Genomic DNA, 19016 nt, shown 5'->3' with positions numbered 1-19016 from the left:
CCATTTTACTAGGATTTTTTTTTTTTATAGGACTATCTTAGATTATGAGGCCAGTCACTTGTGGCATCCCGCAGGGCTCAGTATTAGAGCCAGTTCTCTTCAATATCTTTATCAGTGATCTGGATGAGGGGATTGAGTGCACCCTCATTAAGTTTGCAAGTGACACCCAAGTTAGGTGCGTGTGTTGATCTGCTCGAGGGTAGGAAGGCTCTGCAGGAGGATCTGGATAGGCTGAACCAATGAACCTAGGCCAACTGTATGAAGTTCAACAAGGCCAAGTGCCGGGTCCTGCACCTGGGGCACAACAACCCCAACCAGCGCTACAGCCTGGGAGATGAGTGGCTGGAAAGCTGCCTGGCAGAAAGGGACCTGAATATGAGCCAGCAGTGTGCTCAGCTGGCCAAGAAGGCCAACAGCATCCTGGCTTGTATCAGAAACAGGGTGGCCAGCAGGACTAAGGAAGTGATTGTCCTTCTGTACTCAGCTCTGGTAAGGACGTACCTTGAGTCCTGTGTTCAGTTCTGGGCCCCTCACTACAGGAAGGACATTGAGGTGCTGGAACACATCCAGAGAAGGGCAACGATGCTCATGAAGGGTCTTGAGAACAAGTCCTATGAGGAGTGGCTGAAGGAGCTGGGTTTTTTTAGTCTGGAGAAGAGGAGGCTCATGTGAGACCTTACTGTACTTTACAATTACCTTAAAGGAGGTTGTAGCAAGCTGGGGATGGGGCTCTTTTCCCAAGCAGCAAGTGATAAGACGAAGGGAAATGGCGTCAAGTTGTGCCAGGGAAGGTTTAGATTACATATCTGAAGAATTTTCTTTACTGAAAGGGGTGCGTGGCATTGGAATAGGCTGCCCAGGGAAGTGGTTGAGTCACCATCCCTGGAGGTCTTTAAAAGATGTTTAGATGTGGCGCTTAGTAGCATGGCTTAGCGGTGGACTTGGCAGTACTAAGTTAAAGGTTGGACTAGATGATCTTAGAAGTCTTTTCCAAACTGAATGATTATATGATTCTATGATTATTAAGTACAGCTTTTCACTAAAAAGTTGGTTCCTCGTGAGTCCAAATAAGATTTACTTTTAGCCTCTTGTTAATGAGAATATCTGGACAGTTACTGTTTAAGCATTTATTTTAAAATCATTTTTATTCACTAACACGCCCTTTCCAAAAAACAGGTTACTTCCTCCAACATATCAAGCTTCTTTACACAGCTTCTTTAATGAAAGAAAATGAATATTTCAATTATCCCACATGTTTAGCATCTTGAAACACGCCACTCCTCCAAAACCTACTGCTGGGCAGCTAACTAGCTAGACCTTATAATGCACAATCTTCCAAACTGTCCTCCTTCCCAACCTTGGCTTCTGCATCAGTTATATAGAAAAAAAGGATTACTTTCTAAGAACTCCGATACCATTCTTGCACCCCTACACAGAACCTCATGAACATTTATATTCTCATGTTTCACCCATAGACTTGTAACTCCATCAGACCCATTCCGATCTTTTCCACAAGTTCTTTTATGAGATTTTCTTCATTGCAATTACCACTGATCAGACCATGACCTGGAGAAAGTCATGCTGATTTTTCATATTTCTGTATGACAGATAGCCCATTTGTCCATTCCTAAAGATGTGGTAGAGTGAAATATAGTGGAAGGCCCTTCAAAATAAAGACAGGTTTAATACACAGTCCTTGTGATTCATTGAGCAAGTTTGAGTTGCATTAGACAAAATGAATTCACAGTACCTTTTGCTAACAGCAAGAAATAAATTCTCCAGCCGTATGCTCTTGATGTAACAAAGAGGACAGCGAACTGTCCTCTTAGTCTGGAACAGCACCTATGCCTTAGGCAATTAAAAAGACATCTAAAGATCTGCACTGGTGGAGGTAGTCACAGGACATCCCTGGGAAGCCACAGCAGAAGGTGAGAATTGGCCCAACCGTGCTGAAAGCTTTGCTGCTTTGGGAAGGGAACAGGCAGCTCTTCTCCAAGAATTCTGCACAGTAACTAGAAATCAGAAGATGCATTTCTCAAGATGGTAACTTACAACTGAAGCGCTGATTAAAAGAGGTAACTTAGACATATGGAGATAAAGATAGCAGTGCCTGGTTGTATCAAACACTGCCAGAAAGATTTTTAGCACCAGGGGTTTTTCGTTTTGTCTTTTTTTTTTTCTCCTTCTTCAAACTGAGTGGATATTTTCCAGTTTAGTTTATCTCTTGTGCCCAGACGGTGGATTTCAACTTCTAAAGAAGCAAAGCTGGAGTAGGAAGAAAATGTTTCTAGAAGGTGTGTAAGTTCACAGCTTTTGAAACTTAAAATTCCTTTTCTTATATATGCACTAAAAGAGATCCTATGAACTTTTTTTAAACAATACAGAAAACAAAGCATACAACTTACCTCATAGTAACTTCGCACAGCATTGCAGAATGCTTCATCTGCTACGATTTGTGTCTCTCCATTCAAAAAGGCCTGGAAACGTTCCTTCAGTGTCTGTAGCTGTTGTTTATTGAGCTATGTAAGACAAAGAAGGGAAGGAAAACAGTTATAAATGGAGTCAGCCTCAAAATAAAAATATGCAGTGTTATACTCTCTTGGAAGCTGTGGACAGTGGGAAAAAGTCAGGGGCTCGATAGCCAGCCAGCTCCAACTGAAAAACAATGGAGATGCTTCCATATTTTGAAGTGATCCAAGTACTACCATCAGTATGTCTAACAAGTATGCTCCCTGTGAAGAAAATGGACTAACCATGCTCATTATGAAATACATGCACTTTTGGGCACTGATGTTACACCACCACGAGCCAGGTCAAATAAATAATCTGGGGGAAGAGCAGCCACGAGTCTCCAAAACAGGCACCAAGTTTCATTCGGTGGATTTCATATCCCAGCTGAGTGCATTTGAAAACAGACCCTTAACAGAGAATATTACGTGACTAAACATTGCAGTCAAGACATTTTATTAGAGTTTAACGTTATGGGAAAAAGCAAAATCTGAAAGCTCTCTAGGGATCCTGACACAGGCCTTCTTCTAAGTTTCAAAATAACTCTTGAAATATTCTGTAAGATATTTCTCCTCATCAAATCCATAAGAAGTTAGAATGTCACACCAAATGGGACTGCCGCTAACAAAATAATATAACCAAGCAATAATTAAAAAGTTGTTTTGCTTTCCCAGAATTTAAAAATTAATGTAAAGCCTTTGTTTCAGTATTTCTGAACATTAAATTTCACATTATAAAAATTCAATCACAACTGGCTGAAAACCTTATTCATCTTTCCCATATTTTGCTTAGTAAAAGTAAATAAATGTATAGCCAGAGGTTAAAAATATTTTTTCCAGAGGGCAAAAAGTTCGATTTGTATTGGCTAACCTGCAATAAATAGCATTACCTCGACAGTGTCATTGTTTCTTACAGGACTTTTCAACACCTGCAGGAAGTTTGGGAACTTCAGGCCTCCAGGTCTCTAGTGTCAATGCTTTGAAGCCATTTAAACTACAACACTGTTAAAGGATTAACAAAATTACTGCTATCCTCATGATGTGCCTATCTTGGACAACCTTCATATCAAAGGAGAATTTTCGTCATGCATAAAGTTTTCCAATTTATGGGTTTCTATGAAACATAGCAATTTACTGGAAAATTGTGTCTAAATTAAATGCAAAACCAAAAGCTGTTTTATTTTCACAGAAAACAATAGTACAGATATCATCTAAACAATACCAGAACTCCTCTGAAAAAAAAAATGGTGAAATGCAGTTAGAAGCAATACAAAGACAAAAACTATGCTTTTGGAAAAAAAAAAATGAACTAGTTGAAAATAAGATGACAAACAGAACTATCATCTAACTAAACAATTAGCAGTGCAGAACAAGCCCCAGGAAACCCTTAAGCAAGAAAAGGCCTCCCCCTGAGGTAAGCAAACCTCAGCAGAGGTTGCTGTGACTTGGAGCCAAGTTTCTCTCGAGAACAGCACACCAGCACTGACAGCTTGCCAGTGTGCACCACTGCTAGCTAAAAGTCAGTGTGAGTAGTACTGGTATTATGTTTGCACATACACAAAAAAGGCATCTATCCACCCGCCCGACATATCCATTCCTTGTGCACAATCTGCACTGCAAAGGTTAACTGCTTTAATGGCAACCAAACTTTACTCTCAGATACGCAGGACAGGTCTTTCCTTTCATTCAACTCCCCTTGTTCTTCTCCCATCTTCTGAAGATACTAGACAAGCTGAGACATCAGCAAACGCAAATCATTAGACGTTTCAAGTTTTTCGTTCAAAGGTAAACACACTTGTTCTCGTAGGGGACTCGAGACAGAACCGACCCTTCCCACAGCCGGTGCACCCCTGCTGCACCCCTGCTAGGCTCCCAGCTCCTTCATCCTATGGAATATTCACAGCTCTGCCACTCGAACACGCGGGCTTCCTGCCAAAGCAATTATGGAAATGTGTTTTCATGCTTGCAGACTTCATTCTTTAGGTGATTTGCTTGTCTATTACCCACAAATCAAACAAAAACATTATGAATAAGGCAATGAAATATAAATTTAATTCTGACTTTCTCATTTCTAACCATCATAGTTCAGCAAACTGAAATGCCTTTAAAATATTTATATACGGCTTTCATATTCATTATTTCAGGTAGTAAGTAATTCTAGGGATTGAATGGCATTTGAGGACGATTGTACATTTCTTAAATTACTGATGTTCTAGTATGAAATCTGAATGTGTAGGGAATAAAGTTCTTCTGCAAAGCTAAAAAATATTAATTCCAGTGGAAAAATATGAAGAGCTACACTTTGCACTAAGGACAATCTGAATTGTATTTTACAGGTCCCATATACTGTCATACGTAAAGACACACTTGTGCTAACTGCGAAGACACAGAATAATTTATAGTAGCCCACTGTAACATACAGGTCCTCTGTTTTTTCATTTGACAGAATATTGACTCCACAGTGAATTCTCACTTTTTTGTTGTTGGTGGTCATTTTTAATGCATTTATTAACACAATTCAATTTGCAGCCAAATGTGTCTACAAAACATAAGCTTACAGTAGAAGTAGCTTATGCTAGAATCATAATAGCAACAAAGGGAAAAAAGTGTCTGTGGAAGACATTAGATTAGATATTCAGAAGAAATTCTTTACTGTGATGGTGGTGAGGTGCTGGAACAGGTTGCCCAGAGAAGCTGCGGATACCCCATCCCTGAACTGTTCAAGACTTTAAATACTTTGTTGGATGTGGCTCTGGGCAACCTGGTCTAGTGGGAGGTGTCCCTGCCCATGGCAGAGGGGTTGGAACTAGATGGTCTTTAAGGTCTCTTCCAACCTAAACCATTCTGTGATTGTGACATCCCAACTCCTGGACACAGGCTAAATGCTCAACTGCTCCACAGCTGAGTTACTTTGAAGTTGTCCATCTTGGTCAACAACTGAAGAGAGATGCGGACACCAAGGATATCTGCACAAGTCCATGCATGATAGACCTTTGCATTCTGTCCCTCATAAGTACTTCTTTACATCTTTACTGTCAATGTCTCTATGCCCACATTTTAATACTAACACAAAGAGTCATGAACAGCAAAAATAATTTAAAAAGCACAAGAAAACAAGAAAGTATTTTAACATTACTACATGTCCCCCCAAACACAAAACTGAACTCAGACCATCACCTGAAGCATGCAGTAAAGCCTCACTGATTCTGTCACATCCCATCAACCTGCTTCAGTTTTGTATGCTTTATTTGGATTTTGCATTCTCAGTGGTATGAAATCTGTTGTCATAACTCTGCATGATACTTCTCAAATAACTACTGCTGCTTCATGGGAGAACGTATAACTAAATTCCAGTGACTCAGAATACCAGGTTTGATTGCATTCTGCAGGATGAGTTGAAGATAAGCAAAGTCAGCTTTATGGGAAAAAAAATTAACCACCCTAAAACTTTTTTTTTAATTGCAACCATGCAACAAAAAAGTTTCTCTTCCCTTCCATACAATGTACCTTTTGCAAAAGTTTAATTTTTTTTTCTGTTCATATCTGCTAACTGCAAGAGACTATCAAAGAATTAAATGTATATTTAAGATAGAACAAACTTCTTAGAGCTATTTAATTAAAAGTATTTTTTTTCAAGTTGCAGTAACAATTTCACTTTTCATAATGCACAGAGTAATATAAAGCTATCAAAACAGTCTCATGCAATTACCTATTAAAAAATTCTTCCCTTGCATTTAGCAACTCAAAGACACGTTATATATCCCCATATATTCCTCTTACAGAATTAAAGATTTATTTTAGATGCTTTATTCCTTCTAAAGCAAAACTTGAGTATGAAAACCTAGAGGCATTCCTGTTTTATCTGCACTCGTAACTTTAACAAATTCAATAAATGGATCTTACAAACGGAGGCTTTAATGTTATTTTTATCAGAACTTGTATTTCAAACAGATCTTGCGGTTTAGGGAGTTTTTCCAATGTTACACCTTTTACTTCATTAACCAATAAACAACAACATTTTAAAGGAAAACTCAAGCATATATGGATTTGTAAGAGTAACATTTTATCTTCTGTTTGAAAGAAAAAAGGAAAGAAAAAAGAAAATCCTAGCTTCACAGGATTTGATGCTAGATTTAGGGCATTTTCATCTGCTTCCCACCAGCGAAGTGCACACAGATCAACTCAGTACTGCCCTAAATGTATGCGGCCAACAGCAGCTGGCAAAGACCTAAGTCACACTGCAGCCACCCCCCACAAAACTTTATCCTCCAGACTTAAAAAGCAAGAGAAGTGCCTTGTGTCAGCCACCTGCAGCCTCCTGCCATGCGCCAGGCCGCACAGCCTGCAGCTGACCCTGTTCTCTGAAAAATACAGAAAACCAAAGAGCTGGCACAGGAGGAAAAACACTCTGAACCATTGCCACCTTGTGGCAGTTTTAGAAATATAGCAAGGAAATAACCACATATTAAAGGTCTTCACACCCAGAACTTCCAATTGCGTGAGGATCAGTAAGCCTGTGACCTTAACGCAAGCTACAGTATTTCTGCTTCTCTGCTCCCAAGCTACAACGTAAATTACCCTTTCTCAGACCATATGGGTATTTTAGGAAAACAGCAGAAGGTGATGACTGCAATTATAAACAGAGCTAGATAAAAAATTTCTTACACAGACTACAAAAAACAAGGGATAGGGAGGAGCCAACCAAAGAACCACTCCGTAAATTATCAGTTGCAACATGTAGGAACTATAGAAATAAAGATTACATATGTCCCTCCTGAAAAATAATAATAATTATTATTATTGGACAAATTTAGCTAAAAGTATACATTTTGAGACCAGAGAAGAGTGGTAAATAAATAACCTGATGATCCTTTACTCAAAAAGCTGCTTCCCCCCTTTATTTCAGTCAAGTGAAAAATATATTTCCTGAAAGAACAGAAATTAATGAAGAATAAGGTCCTTTTTCACCCAACTTCTCACTTTTTCAAATGTAACTTTGCTTCTTGTCCTGCCAGACTTGTGGAAATTATGCCAAGGACTAACTTTTTGATTCCATTAACTGAGTTTTGCTGCAGAATAATTTGCCCCATTGCCTATACCTTCAACCAAAACCAAGAAGATGAGAAGATAACAGCCAAATCCTCTTACAGTGACCCTTTACGAACAACTCCAGGATGATAAATAAAATCTATTACAAATGATTTAATAGCAATTCAAAGAGATCACATGTTCAAGGCCCCACACATTTAAGAAGTCCACTCACACATCAAAGCAAGTTTACAACCTGAGCTCCACACACACCAATAAAATAAGAATGCATGTGTTGTGCATGGACTGTTTTTATTGGTTTTAAGATTTTGTTTCACGTGTTTTCACTCTGCGATGAGAGGTAGCTGGTTAAGTGATCTCACCACCAGTCCCCTAGTCCCCACCCGCCTTCCCAAATCCTCCGACCACAGCAGGATCTCAAGCTCAGGGACCCCGTTCCAGGGCCTCCTCTGCAGGGTCTCTCAGCTCAGCTTTGTGGGGTACTGGTCAACCTACCACACCGACTGCTTTCCAAGGGAGCCTCAGACATGTAAACAAAGCTTCTAACAAGACTCAGAACTACTCTCACTACCAAGCTCTTGAGCCACCCCAGCCTTCATCCCAGCTTCTCACCACAACTCATGTTGGTGGTGGGGAGGGTTTTACCCACAGGGTTGGTCTCTGGAAAGACACACGCACACTTCCTCTGTGAGAGTCACAGGCCTGGCCCAGAGCCTGAGGCCAGGCCTATCATTACCCTCTCCTAAAACAACAAATGTCTGTCCCACATCATCAGCTGCTAAAGAACTTAATCTTACCTCCATGACGAAAGTAACCCCACAAGGCAAATAGCCAGTTACAAACAGTGATCCTCAACCCCATTTCCCCTCCTTCTCCTCCATCCTGCTTCCCCTTCCAGTAGCTGTCTTCACAAACAAGAACATCACCTGTGGTTTAGAGCAGAGATAGAGTGTGATTATTTTTAGTGAATTACTCAGGAGATGGTCTTCTGAGGAGTAAGACCAAGTAAACGGTATTAGAGACTCTCAGAACTAAACCAGGGATGATAGCTGTGGTTACCCTGCTGAATTATGTGCGTCTCCACAGCATACAGCAATAGACCTATACAGTACGTGGGTGGCACACAATATATGCTCTCCCTTACTATTCATTGCTTAAACTGCTTTCATTTTCTAAATAATGGATAAATATTTTGCTGTCACTTAGCAACCTTAGCAGTTTTTTGTTGTTGTTGTTTTGTTTTTTTTTTTTTATTTTCTTAAAGCTGAATTTATTCCAAGTAAAACAGTGTCTTTAAGGCGTCTGCTTGCTATCACTCAAATCAGACTACTGTGTGTACATACCCATTGTGCAACAACTGAGCACCTCAGAATCAAATATTAGATTTACAAAACCAGATACATTTACCATACAAGTTTCCCATTCTTTATAATCAAGCAAGCGCAACATGGCATTTATCTCATTAGCCTGCCACTTATTTAAAAACCAGAAACACTACCAATAATGTATTGGTCATTCAATTCCACTTTTCCTTCCAGATAAGAAATAGTTTCTGCATCATTAAGTCAGAAACTTAAAATATTTTCATCATCCAGGGAGAAACATTCAAGATTCTTAGACAGGACTGTAAAATGTTTCATTAGAAATAGAGAGCTTAAGCATTGGTTTTCTTCAGGGAGTAGAGGGTTGGGAACAAAAGGCACAGGTAGCAAAGACAAGTCTGATTTTTGTGAAAAATTTAAGCACATTGCACTGACCACCAAGATACAGAAATGAGGTCAGCTTCCAAAAAGTACACATTGGCCACATGAGAGGGAAAGAAAAACAAGTATTTTGATAGTGACGGGGATCAAATATTTCATAAGAAAAAAGATCAAACCTTCCTAGTTTGTTGGACATAAGAATCAAAAGACAAAGAAACAGGAAAAAAAAAAGTTAACTATTTAGAAATTTCTCATAGCAACTACAGAAATTTTTCTTTGTTGTAATAATACATTCTTAACCTTACACAGAGTATGCCACACTAGCAAACAAAACCGTTTGTCCTAAATGCAGTAAATATCATACCCCAATACAAGCTATCTCCTCTGAAATTGAGGTTGTCACTGCAGTCACAACCATTTTCTTTGTACCTACTCCTACTACCTAAGATTTGCTGCAGAATTTAGCTGACAGTCATCAGCTAGCTTCATATTATTGTACTTGTTTCTTCCATGTAGCAGACTTCACCGACCTCCTGTGAGTCTTGGGTGGCTGCACAGACATGCTACACCTCGGCCAGCTATGCTCTGCTGTCCCTCATGCCACCACTGTTTGGGGCCATCCCCCTTTTTGAGTACACAATGGCTTTGCAGCTTTAGTTCCTTGAGGTTGCCAGAACCCCAAGTAAACCATCTTTCCTAAAGGCTACATATGCAGAGCTTCAAGCCAAGAAAATGGACAACAGTTCATACATGTTACCATGAAAATTACACTTAGCAGAGATGCGTACATTGATCCTTGTCCATGTTGGGAGCCTCGTCTATTTGTGTCTTTCCAGAAATGAAAACTGAAGGAAGTTTTAAAGGAAACTGCTGCTAACATATAGATAGATGTACGCTCTGACTCAATATATTATCAGTCTGAACTATACTGGACTGAATGGATTTACATCACTCATCTCCCTATACAGCTCAGCTCCAGTTTTCCTTCTCTGCATCTATCTCATCTTCTACACCCTGATATGTTGACCGTGTACCCCCAGAACTATTTGCCAGACAGAAGAATTATGTGCTCCAAAAACCATCTTTCTGATTTTGCATAACTTCTCCACATACAAATTAAGCTATCAGAAACAGCTTTTTCATACCTTAAAAGTGTTGCACCAATGAGCTTTGCTTGCCAACAAGCTTACACCAGGACACTTGGTGTATCTGCCAGCAAAGGTCTCTGAAGCATAGCTGTGAAGACACAGCACTACAGCAGACTTGTTTGAACTAACAGAAGCATCAGCAAAATACACGTTCCTCCAACCTACTCTCATCTTTCTGAAGTTGACATTAATGTCCCATTTTAGCCCACTTTCTAACGAAACACTGTGATCACACAACCGTTCCTTTTCTGTGCAAATGTCAGCTTTTTCCCCACACAGGTAACTTCTGAATACACTTCCCAGTTTCCATCAATTCTGATAAAATGTGGAGGTTTCACAGATAACAAGATTTTACCTTCTCTGAAAAACTGAATTAAAAAGAAATGTAAATTACTCTTCTCAGTAATTGAAATGCAAGAAAAACAAAGACTCTAATTTCTGTTTGGCACTTGGCAAATACAAACATGAAGTTACATGCCCATCACACTCTATGGCTATGCAGTTCATGACTAGCTTGGCTCAAGTTCAAGGAAAAGAAAGGGTAACAATAAAAACCAGAATAAATCCGGTGTAAAGTATCCATTTTATTCTGCATGCCTTGGTCATTCTGATGACATTTAAACAGTATTTCACCAAACTATGTAATTTTACAAAATATTTTCCAGAAACTTTAATCTGGTTTTATTAATAAGCAAAACGGTGTCCATACTCCACTTCTCTGCAAGGGCTGCAAATCAGAGATATTCAAGATTGATGGGACCTCTGGAAGTCACCTAATCAAACCTCTTTTTCAAAGCAAGGCTAGCTAGGAAGATACATCATGCAGCTCAGGACCCCGTCCAGATGAGCTTCGCATATCTCCAAGGATGGAGATACTGCAGATTCTCTGTGCAATCTGCTCCAATAATTTTTATGATTTTTTTCCCCCAAAATATCTAGTCAGAAATTCCCGTGTTGCAGTTTGTGACTATTGCTTCCTGTTCTTTCACTGTGCAGCTCTAAAATGAGTCTCGTTTGATCTTCCCTATAGCCCTGTCCCCCTTACAAAACAGCATTCAACCTCTTAATCTTCTTCGTACTTTAACAACCCACATCTCTCCACCTTTCCTGGACGTGTTCCACCTCCCTAACCACCTTAGGAGACCCTGGTGTGTTTCTTCCAGTTTGTAGATAGTGTTCTTCTATCTGACCAAAAAATAGACACAGTATTCCAGATGTGGCCTCACCGGTGTCAAGCTGATGGGACACTTCCCTTGACTAGGTGCACTCCTGCTAATGCAGCTGAATATGCAGCCAGACATCATTACCACCACTCGTGCTCCACTCGCTGTCCACCAGGTTCCCCAGGTCCTTTGCTGAAGAGGACCCAGCCAGTCAGTCCCTTGCCAATAAAGATGCATGGGGCTGTGGACCAGCTGTGTGGCTTGGCTTTCATCTGTGATGAACATCAGGAGATTCTTGTAGGCCTATCTGTCCAACAAGACAGGAGTCCCCTGAACAGCAACCCTGCTCTTTGCTATTAAGTTCTCCTCTCAATTTGATGTCACCTGAGAATTTGCTGAGGCTGTGTTCAGTTCTGTCTTTCAGGGCATTAATGACATTCAGCAGCATCAGCCTCAAGCCCTGAAAAACATAACTTTAACCAGTCGGCTAGGCTGCTGAATTCTGACTGTTACCCTTTAAGCCTAAAGGTGTGAAGTTTTATCCAATCTACTTATCCAGTCCACTTTTCCATTGCTCTCTCCTCATCCACTGAGGCAGACACTCCATTAACAAAGGCAACTGGATTGGTCAAAAGCAATCTTCCCTTGGAACCATGCTGCCTGTTCCTCATCACCCACCTGTCCTTTATGTGCTTAGAAATAGTTTCCATGAGAACTTATAATATTCCATAATATTCCCAGGGAACAAAGTGAAGCTGACCAGCTTCTGCTTTCCAGGATCCTCCTCCTTGGTGAAGACTTCTTGCTTATGTTGAACGTGACACAATACTTTAGTTACCAACGACCTCCCTGCATCACTTTTCAAAGACGATAGAGAGTACCTTTGGATGAACTCTGTCTGATACCATCACCTAGATCCAGCCTAATTAAATACTCTTTGACTTGATATTCCTGTACCACAGGCAGAACCCCTCTCCCACCAAGTTTGCAACTAGTCAAAAAGGCCCATGAAACCTGAGAGCAGACCTGGCCAGTAAAGAAACCCAGTGAAGGCATGGAGTATCTCAGCTTTTTCTTGTCCTTTGTTGGCAGCTCCCTCATCCCCTTCTGTCTTCCTTTTCCATCCATCATTCCCATTCCATCTTCCTTTTGCTGCTGCTGTGTCTGTACAGTTCCTTCTCTGTGGCCATGTACACATCTCCCCGCCCCCAAGCCCAGGCAAGCTTTGACCTTCCTAATCCCATTTCTGCCTCACTGGGTGATGTCTTGTCCCCGCTTCCACCTCCCATACTCTCCATTTTACATTATCAATTCCTGTTCAGCCATACTGGCCTCCCTCTGTACTTGATTACTATACTTGTACATCAGAATGAACTATTCTAAGTCGAACCGCTGTATGTCCTCCACAATTCATCATTCCAAAAGAAAGAAGAAAATGCCACCTCTTTATGGAGATTGGAAAGATAAATAGATGATAGACAAATTGCAGCACAAACAAGTATTTTGAAGTGAAGCTTCTTGGCTTCCCTAGAACTAGACAGGAGCAGATGGTCCACACCTCTGAAACACCCTTCAAATTAAGGACAATAAATTCAGGCTTAAAAAAAAATACATCTCATTAATTGATTGTCTTCAACTAACACATTAATGTCAAAGAAAATTTAACAAGGTTAGTGGATAACAGACATGTATCAACACCTTGCCAAAGTATATTGCAATATATTGGGTGACTGGACAAATTTATGGAAATCTACTTGCAGATTACATACACAAGAATGCTATATACATACCCATTCCCCCTGTCTTGGGTAGAAAATTCCTGACATTACTATCATTGTGGGAATTATTACACACACTTGCTCCATTTTTCAGTGTCTTCCTATCCATCTGATTAAAGCCACTGTTGTGTAGTTGGCTAGATGGACTGTTTTTCCAATCCAATTAAAATATAGAAAAAAACTAAGGGAATAGAAGTAAAGCATGGCCTGTAAGATCATTAAAAGTTATGTTTCTACATCATACAAACACGCAGTTTACAAGTGAGTGCACACAGCCTAATTTAGCTACATTATGGCAGACCTAGGATGGTCACAGAGACATGATATTAAGGACCATAGAAAAACAACAACAAAAATACTGTGCAAACCCAAGTGACCTTCAGCTTTGCGGAGCAAGGACACATTGCTGAGAAAGAGACTGTAGCTTTGTATAAACTATTCACATATCACCTCATCACATTTTGTACACTTACACTTGTCACTTACTCTCTCGCCTTGGAAATTGGAGTGGGAGAAGTTTCTACTTTGAAATCCTTTCCCAGCCACTTAACATGAGCCTTCAGACATTTTCATCTCCAACTCTTAGACCAGCCTCGGGAATCCATTTATCAGAAACATCTAGACAGTATCTGAATAATAAATATGAACATCTGCATAGCCACCACAATAAACATCCTCCATGACAGACGTATTCAAATCCCTGAATACATTTATTCCTCAGCACATAATAAGATTTTGAAACAGCATAGCAGATAATCTCATGAAAACCACATGGATGAAACTAAGCAACTACTACACATGGCAACCAACTCAAAAACATTGCCCTAACAGCAAAGAGAGTGCATCTTGTGAAGGTGCATCATCTCTGCTTCCCAGCCCCATCACTCAGAGCTATGTCTGGGAAATAACTTTCATAAATCTGTAAGATTCCTGTACACACAAACCTGAGGCAGTTTGGTTTTCTGATGCATTACAATTCCATCAGAGAAATATCCAGTAAGTACATAGGAGATTCATTATCTTCTCCCTAACTAATATAATCTCCACTTTCCCTAACAATCTATTCTGTAACACAGTCTCTTAAGTACCGTAGCACAGTTCAATGAGGAGCAATTAACCCCAGCTAGCAGTTAACACTGTAATTTTATAATTTAATGCTTCCATCTCAAAAACTACCCCATCCCAATCATGTAGACTGGTTTAATATAAGATGTTACTTTGCCCCCACAAATCTTGTTTTGCTTACATCCAAGAGCTTACATGCCAGAGCATTATTCAATAGTAGTAGTCTATCTAATAAACTGAAAGGTAAATTTTTAAAGAAAAATACACCACTAGGTTTTGGTCATCAAGATTTTTAGGCGATTCTCCATCATTTTAAGTCTTAAGTACAACAGAGCATCTTCCTGAACCAAATGTTCTAGCAGAAAGAAAGGATTTGAAAAAGGAACAACAGGATGCCTTTTTAAATGCACATAATTAGGAAGTCAGACTAGATCTTAGCAGTCCTTCTGGTCAGTTTGCAGAAAATTCTTAAGGCTTAATTTACACAGCTGAACGTACCAGGTGAGCAAAACAGATTTTATAATAGCATCTGATTGCAGCTTTAAAGAGTACTCCACTTTGTTTCAAATACTCAAACTGGAGGAAAATAGAAAAAAGGCTTCTAAAGGGGAAGCAGAGAGAACATTATGATCTTCAAACATATTACAATCAAGCATGTTGTTTTGTCAGATGCCTATGTACACTGGACTCAAATCATCTTTCCATGCCAAAAGTCACACACGTACTATCCAAGTTTACACGCTTGGCTGTATTCATCCACATATCTGAAATGCAGATTAAGCATTCCCCAGTCAGTCTCATCTAGGTCAGACATACACACATACATAACTATGGTTTCCTGTTTCATCAAAACATTACCTTAGTCTGTGAAAAGTCTGCACTCAAATGTTTGTTGACATATTCTAGAGCATCTTTATTTACAGGTAAATTCATTAATTAGTGCAAATCCACTCACCTTTCTGGAAAAATGAGTTTGTCTCAGATCTGAATCTATAACATCAAAATATAGAAGGAAAATACCGTCTACCTAAATGTAAATGTATAGTTCTCACATTCTAAACAAACCTCTCAGACTTCACTAATTTCTTAAGAGGCACAAGAAACTAGTGCACTAATTCTATCCAAAGTTATATTTCCCTGGACAATCTTTACATAACTCTTAGAGCCACAAGAAAACACTTGATTAAATTTCCCAATAAAAATGAGAAGTACTCAAAAAAAAAAATCCCCCTAGAATATCACAAATAAACATCTGTCAGTCCTCTTTTAGACGTTTGTGAAATTATAACATTAGCTAACAGATTGTATTGTCAGGCTTTTCCTGGTAATGAATCAGAACTTCTTCTATTTTTTTTTCTTCTGCCTTTTTTTATCCTATTTCTAGTGCTACCTTTTGCTATGCTAAGTAGTTTCCTCTGTTTGGTATGCATTCTCATCATCCAAACCTTTTAGAATTTACTTCTCTACATGAGCATCTTTTTCCCATCTCATCGTTGATTCTCTGCTACCTAGGAGGGAAGAAGCAGCTTCATACATTAGAAAGAAAACATTTGTTGCTTTTCTTTCATGATCAAGATTCTGGATTCTGTCTCCTGCTTTACTTAATTAAATATTTCTCCTGTCTTAATCATTTGAAATAAAGTCGCAGTACTTGCTATGTTTTGCACATAGTGCAAAACATGTAATGTTTGCACAACACCTACTAATTATCATCTATGAATTCAATTACTGAGTGTTAATTTTCTCTTCCCTTGTGGGAACACAAAGCAACCCAGAGCAGATACTCCTTGGTTCTCACCAAATCCTGCTGCAGTCTAATGCGCACCACTGAAGCCACCTCAGCTCCATGGTGTCTGTGTCTCCTGCCTCCCCGGTCCTCAGCCTTGACCCTCACCTGCTGACTCTGCTACCAGGCTGGCCTTGGACCTGCCTCAGCACCACGGCCTTCCCAGGGACCACTAGACCAAGGTGACCCTGAGCACTGCCTCCAGACCAGATCCCGGCTCCAACTCACAGCCTTGAGCCCCTCACCAGACATCCTGGCTTGCCTCCCCTCAAGGGCCCTGCTGCTCCCCCTCACCCCCTTTATTTCCCCACACCGCCCTCACACGTGTACCTTCCCTAGCAATCGCTGCAGATCTTCATATCTCCCTCCTTCCCTTTCCCTGGCTCCAGCTTTGGTGACCACAGAGCCTCTAGCATGCTGCTGCATGCGTCACCTCTTATTCTCTGCAGTCAGGTATGCTCTCAGTAAAAAGACAAAAGAACACGCCAAAAAACGATAATCCTCCCACCCCCATGGATAAAGGTGTCCCTTTAAAACATACACCTACATTATTCAAAACAGAAGCCAAAACTACACTTGCAACATTTCCTTTAAGCTATTCACTGAGGGAATCACAGTAGCTTTCATCAAGATCTTCAGCGATTTCTTTCCAAATGAAATCCATGTTGTATCTTCATCTTCCCTATTCTTGTACTATTTTCAAAAATTCAGTCTTTCAGGTTCCATAAATCTACTTTCTCTTTATATTTCCTTTTCTTCACTGATGTTTCAGAGAGGATCTGGAAGGTTTCACCTTTGGATTCACCTCAGCTCACAGGCACAATTAGATCTCATTCAACAGGCTCATCTAAGCAGTTCTCCTCTCTTCTTTGCAAAAGGAACTGGTGTTAACATTGTCTGGTTTCTCTCCTGTGGTGCCCAGGTGTCAACGTGTGCCTAGCACAGCCCTCCTCAGAGATTCACAATGTTGTCCGCACTCAAACCACCCATTTCCTTCCTTCCTTTCATTACCACTCACAGAAGTACACCACACTTCTTGATCAGGCCTCGAAGTCCAAAACAGCTTAATCTCAGCCCTCCTTCCAGGCAGAATTTTTGTTTCCCAGATCTAAACAATCTCTGTGATCCACCTTTTCCTACATTCAACACAAACAACTTTCTTTTCACTTAGTGTTTCAAGTTCTACCTAATGAGCACAGCGCCGCTGTCTTCTGAAGACATGACTATTAATCACTGCAAATACCCACATCCTCCTTTTACAAGAAAAGAAGGTAGACAGTTGAGATATAATTCAGTCATATCATCAATATTACAAAAATGCAGTTTTCTAAATCAAGTAATAGAGAAAGTTTGGGATTTAGCTCCCTAACATTGCTCTCTTAGGACATTTTATTAGGTTTTCAAAACAGTATTTTATTAAAAACTTGATGGCCTTTACAACCGTATTCCACTAACTCATCTGCCACACGGACTCCTTGTGCAAGCGACCGGGACCGTCAGACATCACAATGCACAACATGAAGCACTGAGAGAAATTTAATTCCGTGTAAACAGAGCATAAAAGTCTGGAGAATTGTGGCCTCGACCTTTGCACTTCTTGTACTTAACAACAAGCAGAAACAGAGTCATAGCAAAATTCTGCTTCCCCACAGGAACTAGTACTGGTGGAAATCAACTTTCAGTCGAAATTTCAACTTAGAAAAAAAAAAATCTCATCTCCAATTATAAATCGGAGGTTAGATTTACATAAGATTTCGGTCTCAGCAATACAGACTCAGAGGAAACAAAAAACAAAAGACAGATTTAATTAAGGTGTTCTCCACTGTGCAACAGTGTTAACACTAATTTTAAAAAGTTATTAAGCTGTACTTATTCCTATAGAAAGTTACTGGCAAAATGTATTTCTTTTATTGTAGCCTTTGATGCCTTGAGGGAACAGAGTTAAATGGCTGAGTCAGTCTGTAAAACAGCAAACCAATTCCCTTACATCACATTCTCCTCCATGCACTGAATACTAAACAGGACAGAATATTGAAAACAAAAGCTGACTGTCTGCCAGCTGAAACATGACTTTGTACCATGCAGGATGTATTGATAACTTGCTCTCTTCAATGAGCAAACCAAATGAATCACAACAAACAACAAGGTTGTACGGTATACTACTACAGATTTGTTTACTCCATACATGCATATTCAAGGCGACAATAAATACAGGCAGTTACTAAACTCATTCCCTAGGAAAGAATTTTTTTCAATTTGCAATATAACAAAGAGGATCCCCTGGTAATGCTATTACCTCTAAGGTCTTCATTCTTACACTGTACAGCATAGAGAAAGTACATCTTATTTCCTTCCTCTTTTTGTACAGCCCATATTCATCAAACAACGAAGAACAAAGGCCTCAAGGCATTCTCTAGTGTAGCAATCCAAATAACCAGGTTAGGTTAAAAAAAAAAAGTAACTACATACGCAAGTACTTTCCCTCCTTACAAGAACATGTGATTCTAAAGATTTACCTATAAGTAATTTTTCAAAAAGATAATCCTTTTTGTACTCATGAGCTTTTGTCAGAACAGCTCATTTCTGTGAAACCTCAGGACTCCTCTGCTATACCAACAGCACGTTTCCCTGCTGTGAAGTGGAAGCATGGTACAGCCACGTGAATGAGACTGAAAAGAGAAGAATGGCAGAAAAAACTTAAGCCTTTTACTATTAATTCAGACTGCAATAACTCCAGGGGCCCTCTGTGGAATCGGGCTTGATAAACTCAACAAGAGCCCTGCAGGAAAAGGCAACAGCATCGGACAAGAGCTGGCC

General features: G+C 39.8%; 1 protein-coding gene across 14 annotated transcripts in view; it reads right to left on the bottom strand.

Moving 5' to 3' along the window:
• Positions 1-19016, bottom strand: part of CADPS2 (calcium dependent secretion activator 2) — a 315444-nt gene that overhangs the window by 244830 nt on the left and 51598 nt on the right. For 13 of the 14 annotated variants that reach the window (XM_080575606.1, XM_080575607.1, XM_080575605.1 and 10 more), the window contains one exon: positions 2406-2519. In XM_080575606.1, coding sequence (XP_080431732.1) covers positions 2406-2519 — 114 coding nt within the window. Of the gene's footprint in view, positions 1-2405; positions 2520-8353; positions 8935-19016 lie in introns of those variants that run through there. The other variant, XM_080575610.1, reaches the window with a different exon arrangement.

The sequence above is a fragment of the Anser brachyrhynchus genome (assembly GCF_964034855.1).
Source record: "Anser brachyrhynchus genome assembly, chromosome: 1".
Taxonomy (NCBI): domain Eukaryota; kingdom Metazoa; phylum Chordata; class Aves; order Anseriformes; family Anatidae; genus Anser; species Anser brachyrhynchus.
Note: the sequence above shows the minus strand (reverse complement) of the source record. Positions and strands in the feature narration are given on the sequence as shown.